The 6,232-nt window shown below is 34.8% G+C and overlaps 1 protein-coding gene across 1 annotated transcript; it reads right to left on the bottom strand.

Moving 5' to 3' along the window:
- Positions 1–422: 422 nt before the first annotated feature.
- LOC134576765 (phospholipase A2 inhibitor NAI-like) lies at positions 423–5,748 on the bottom strand. The gene is made up of 5 exons (XM_063435471.1): positions 5,697–5,748; positions 5,066–5,182; positions 1,594–1,749; positions 1,138–1,284; positions 423–574 (listed from the first exon to the last, which is right to left on the bottom strand). The coding sequence occupies exons 1-5, from the start codon at positions 5,746–5,748 to the stop codon at positions 423–425; spliced, it is 624 nt and encodes a 207-aa protein (XP_063291541.1).
- Between the last annotated feature and the right edge of the window lie 484 nt (positions 5,749–6,232).

Genomic DNA, 6,232 nt, shown 5'->3' with positions numbered 1-6,232 from the left:
TTTACAAAAAACTCCCGTAGATTTGAATTTGGATTTCTGCAAAAAAATCATTAAAGTTAGTTTTTCTAACATCTTGAATTAATTGAAAACCTTATCCAAAACTATTACATTTATGATATAGCTGCTAGCCGGTATAATGGTGATTTCCATATACAAACAAGCAGAACCATAGTGAAAGTGTGATGTATATTTAGTGCTTGAATAACATGTTACATGCTTGAAGAATAAAGATCTTTGGTGTTATCACTATGATTTTAACCTCTTTCTGCTCCCTGTAAAATCTGCAGATCAGACTGCATCACATCACTGAAATTGATACAGGTTAAAACTTGCATTTCTTGGCAACTATTTAGCAATCAACTATGATATGCAAGCAGTATTGTGATTAGTTGTAATCAATACTTTGTGTATTGTTTGCGACTTTAAACTTCACAACCATTATCATAATCAGTGGGATCATCGCATCTGTAGACTCTTTGTTCTAATTCAGTGGTTCCTGGTAAAACTTTCAGCTGGTATTTACAGGCTGGTTCGTAAACGCAGCCCTTAACAATGTAATCAACAACAGTAAGATCTATAAAGAAAAAGTATAGATTAATTGTCATTATCTTCAAGGTGCGAAATAATTTTAAAAGAATGGTAAACAGGTTGAATTGGCTAAAGAGTCTAGGGGTACTTTGAAAAATGTAAAAGTGAATAAATACACAAATCATCCATAGCACTTATTGTATAGGATATAATACATCGAGGTAAAAAAGATCTAAACAAAATTAAAATGCAAACCCTGCACTACTAGCAAAGCCTTAGGAGTTCTACGCCACTGTGAGCCTGGAGACTTCGTGACACACTCACCAGATATGAATTTGTTCTCACTAGGGCTAAATTTCCACTCACCAATGGCTATTGAAGAGAGGAACTATGAAGCCCTGCTATACCATGTCTAGGAGGCAAGGTCAAAATTACATAGCAGACTTTCTAAAACACAATGGCTAAAAGCATCATCTCAGCTGGAAAATTAGAAAAGTGATGCATTCGTTGTTTCTGTACTAAGGATACATTTAATGTAAAATGACAGCCATGGCTCATAAAATTATTTTGCATTTGGTTCATGATATTTTTAAATTTACCAAAACTTACCAGATCTTTGCAAAGTTCCCGAATAGTAGAGGCATTTTGTTTGATTACCCAGACACTGAACTCTGTCTCTTGAATGACATTCTTCTTTGGTATTGTTTCTGAAGCAAGATTCGCAGTAAAGGCCATTTGGTTCACCATAAGAATCCACTAAAAGAAATATGAAGCAAACTATAAAATGAGGCATGTACGAGCTTATTGCACAACATTTAAGAACTACCACTGCATAAACCTCTTAACATACTTTATATCGGTTTTATATCCTATAACTAATATGTAAAGTGTGCTCCAAAAGTCAGTCAGTCTGTCTGTCCGTCCATCGATAAAATCAACAAGATTCATGCCTTGAGTTTCATCTCTTTATAGTAATTGACATTAAGTGACATTTATTTGGTTTTGCTTGTTACATGGTATATTATTAATTTTAAACAAACAACCTAAACTAATGAACGCACTTACTATGAAAGGTAGTCATTTCATTACAGTTGTCCTCTTTACAACAAACTGATTGCGCAGAAGCTGTTAACTGATCTCCAGTTCTGGCCGAAAAAAGCTGATCGCAAAGTCCAATATCTTTTTGACATCCCTTGGAAAATGTAGGATAGGGCACATTTTCTGAAAGTACATGTTTAAAACACACATATAATATGGGATTGTTATTAAATATTGCAAAGGGACAAGTAACGTAGCACTGAAACCAAGCATATTCACTAATTTATGGTACAATGCAGACCTATATATGTTCACAAAATTATGAAAATAATACGTAATAAGTTCATTTCAAAGTGAGAACAAGACCATCTCCTCATAATGTTTCATCTTCATTTCCAGATAAACGCAGTTTGGCATGAATTGTAAGACTACTTATTTAAAGGAACACTATAGTCACCTAAATTACTTTAGCTAAATAAAGCAGTTTTAGTGTATAGATCATTCCCCTGTAATTTCACTGCTCAATTCACTGTCATTTAGGAGTTAAATCACTTTGTTTCTGTTTATGCAGCCCTAGCCACACCTCCCCTAACTATGATTGACAGTGCCTGCAGGGAAAAAAAACTGGTTTCACTTTCAAACAGATGTAATTTACCTTAAATAATTGTATCTCAATCTCTAAATTGAACTTTAATCACATACAGGAGGCTCTTGCAGGGTCTAGCAAGCTATTAACATAGCAGGGGATAAGAAAATCTTAATTAAACAGAACTTGCAATAAAGAAAGCCTAAATATGTCTCTCTTTACAGGAAGTGTTTATGGAAGGCTGTGCAAGTCACATGCAGGGAGGCGTGACTAGGGTTCATAAACAAAGGGATTATAACTCCTAAATGGCAGAGAATTGAGCAGTGAGGCTGCAGGGGCATGTTCTATACACCAAAACTACTTCATTAAGCTAAGGTTGTTCAGGTGACTATAGTGTCCCTTTAATGCTGTGCTATCTAGGCCACAAGATATAGAGTAGATGTAAACATACAAGTTACAAAAAAAAAAAAAAGATACATGTTTAAAACCTGACTATTCTATCTGATTATTCTATCGTTGTATTTAAATGGATTTAGGTAATTTTATGCTGACCAGTCGTAGTCACAAATGGACAACAACCCTCCTGCCATCCTACATGCTGTTATTTCTTTTGTGTGTCTTTGTTCTTCCTTATAGATTGTAACCTTATTTTTTAGCAGGGCCTTCATTAATATTGTGTATGACAATTGCTTGTTGTCAGATATCTCCGTTCTATAATTGTAAAGTGCTGTGGAATATGTAGGCGCTATAAAAAATGCTAATAATAACAATATCAATAATTGCTTCCTAATCTTTCCACCAATTACATGTTAACTGTGACAAACTATTCAAGCTCTTTCCAGTCCCTCTATACTAAGAGATGCATTGATGGGTAGGATTATATGTCTACTTAGCAAGTCAATTTATCAGATTCCTTTAAATGACTGAAATGTGGGGAGGAGAGGGTGCATCTGTTTAACGGTTTCTAGTATTTATCTAGCATACTTAGAAGAAAACGTACCTTGAATCCCTTTGTCACTTCTCAGTGCCACTGTCCCAGATTGGTTTATTTATGGTATCTTTATTGGCAGTTACCCCCAAGACATCCTAGACTTATCCAAATGGTTCTGGCATTTTACCCACTAGGCTCACCTTTGCAACGTGCCAAACTAAATTAGTATATTTGATCTAGATTGGTTTGAGGATTGCTAATATAAGAAATGCAGAGATTCCCAATTGTTGTAAAGATTTGGAACCCTATATACATTCTCTATATTGCCAGCAAAAGACGTTCATCTGCAAATCTTTTCAACTTACTAACTGGTACCCTTTGAGAATTCTGCATGACCAAATTGTTTCATTCTACTTTATTCTCTATCATTTTTTATCAGAAACCAAGCAGTATAATTATTATATAATTTATTTTAAGTTCTTTTTTTTTTTTTATTGTGTTGTTTAGTGATGTAAACCCAATACCCTCTGTATTCTTTTGCTTCCTACTAAAACTAAATAATGCGTTTGATACAAAAAGCATCAGGTTTTCATTACTGCTTAAAAGATGTTAAAATCTGTCCAAAGATATTATTGGAGTTCAACTGACATTTTAGGAGTTGCAACTTCATAAAATGTGGTTGACAGTGGTTTTAATAACATCCAATGTCCGACATCTCCTTCCTCATGATGTGAGTGTAATCTCTGTCTCCAGGAATCACAACACTGGACATTGTTATCTAAATATCCAGATAGAGGAAGCTTGAGAATGGTTACAGTGGGTGGCTGGAACATTGTCGGTGTAATGTTTTAACAAAGGCTGTTGGAATTTAAGATGCTGAATGACTAGACATCTTCTTCTGCATATTAAACACTAAGCATTTTAACTTTGTATTTACTGATCCTCTAATACAAAGTGCAAAAAGTTAGTCTTACCCCTTCTTTTTATTTCTCACATCCCAGAGAATAATCGTTGTGGACGTACAGTTTCCTTTCCAGTTTTAATGTCCCACTTTGACGTTTAAAATCTAGAGTTGTTTAAATTTAAAGGGATATTATAAGTGCCAGGAATACAAAGCTGTATTCCTGGCACTATGGTTCCCTCTGCCTCCCCTCTGCTTGCTCCCCTCGCCTGGGCGATTAAAGAATTAAAAACCCTTTATTTACTTTGCTTACCTTCTGTGACATTCTGCTACAAGCAGGCACTAATGCATATGCCCAACAAGTGCAACACATGCTTTAGCCCTCCACATAGGAAAGCACTGATTCAATGCTTTCCTATGGGGAAAATCTGATGCCGGATGTCCTCATTCAGAGCATCAGTTACCGAACTAAAGGTCTGTTAGGATCCAGGAAGTGTCTTTAGTGGCTATCTGGGAGACAGCCCCAGGAGGCAGACTTAGTGCTGCAATGTAAATATTGCCGTTTCTCTGCAATGTGTGTTTGATGATTTCATGATTCCTACTATTTAATTCATGAGTATTCATTCATTAGTATTAGGAAGAGAGAAGACTGATAAAATGCACAAGAGTCATAGAAGTTGAAATTAGCAATGAGGTGTTGGAGCTTCACTTAAAGTATTGAAATCAGTGTATAGTTGTTTTTTTTTATTTTGTATTTTTTTATTTTGTGGGAGCTAGCAAATGTGTAGGGGTACAACATAAATCTCAAAATAAAATCACAGTTTATTTTGAATTATAGGGCTGATTTGTTTTGTCACCTCCAGGCAAATTGATGACCTGGCGATTTCTGACTAGTGCTCATTAAAGGTAGTGGGAATGCCAATGGTAGCTAAAGGTTTGAAAAGCTTCAGAAGATGTTTGAAAATTTACTTATTTAATGAAATATGTAGCAACTTCTACAAATACAGAAATAGATAAAACAGTAACATATCGTGGAGGAAAATGTGATTGCAGGACATATGATGTCATGTTATGTACATACCAATTATGTTACGTTCGGACACCGTTATACAGTAATCATCTCCACAATCCACTGTTGTGACATCATCACAGGTTTCTTGATTCCGGCCTAAACATTGTGTACACTTTATACAGTACCCTAAAATAAAAAGAATATTTATTTATGGCAACTATAATATGATTTTTTGACCAAGGTGATGGATTTGCAAACCAATCGAATAAACAACTCTCCTTACATTAAATACATACCACAAACTTAATTAGATAGCTTTAACAAACATGCAGTTTTTCAACAATGGCAGGTCTATGAGAATCAGAACCCCGCCAGTCGCCACTAGATCTCCAGGCAGAGAAAGCTGTTGAAGGTAGTACTGTACTGGACTTTTAGAACACTCTAGTTAATGTTATGCCAATGATGAATATTAATGATGGACTAAAATAGAAATAGTTATTTTAGAAGTTTTTAGGTTACTTGACTAGGTTTCTAGTGAATCAAATTGATATGTCTGGCGGCTAAAGATTACCATTAAATCCATATTTTACCAAAACAGATGGTTGGATTAATGGATAGATAGACAGACAGATTTTGTATTTATCAGTAAAATATGGAGTTATTATTTAGCATAATTTCAATTGTTTCTCGATTATCTTACCAGTAGTAGCGTAGGCTACAATAAGGAAAACAGTGATGCTGATGGTGGACATGCTGGTACTCAGATACAGGACCCAAACAGATATGTTCTTTGCTTTGGATGTGTAAATCTCAGCATAAAGCAAGTGTATATATAGTCTTCAACATTATATAACAAATGTATTCATCAGAGGCGTGTACAAATTCAAAATAAATACAAATATGATGTGGCACAAAATAGGTTGGCACGACTCTAAATTCTTTTGTTTGCCATGAAATATCTACATAACACTTTGGACATAAATATATATATATATGTGCTTAAACATTAAACACTGGCAACTTTTGTTCTTCCTTAGTTACGAAATCCAACATATTAAGTTTTATAATAAGTTTCTAACAAACATAAAAATGCATTACAATGATAAATGACTCATTGGTAACATTAAGTGACTGAATACCAGCATTTGTTTGGTTGAATGAATGTCCAGCAGAACATTGGATTGGTCACTGAACTAGTGAATGATGGCTGTGAGTCAATGTTTCCTGGATCATTCC

Source organism: Pelobates fuscus, chromosome 11 (genome assembly GCF_036172605.1).
Source record: "Pelobates fuscus isolate aPelFus1 chromosome 11, aPelFus1.pri, whole genome shotgun sequence".
Taxonomy (NCBI): Eukaryota; Metazoa; Chordata; class Amphibia; order Anura; family Pelobatidae; genus Pelobates; species Pelobates fuscus.
This window is presented reverse-complemented; position numbering and strand designations above follow the sequence as displayed.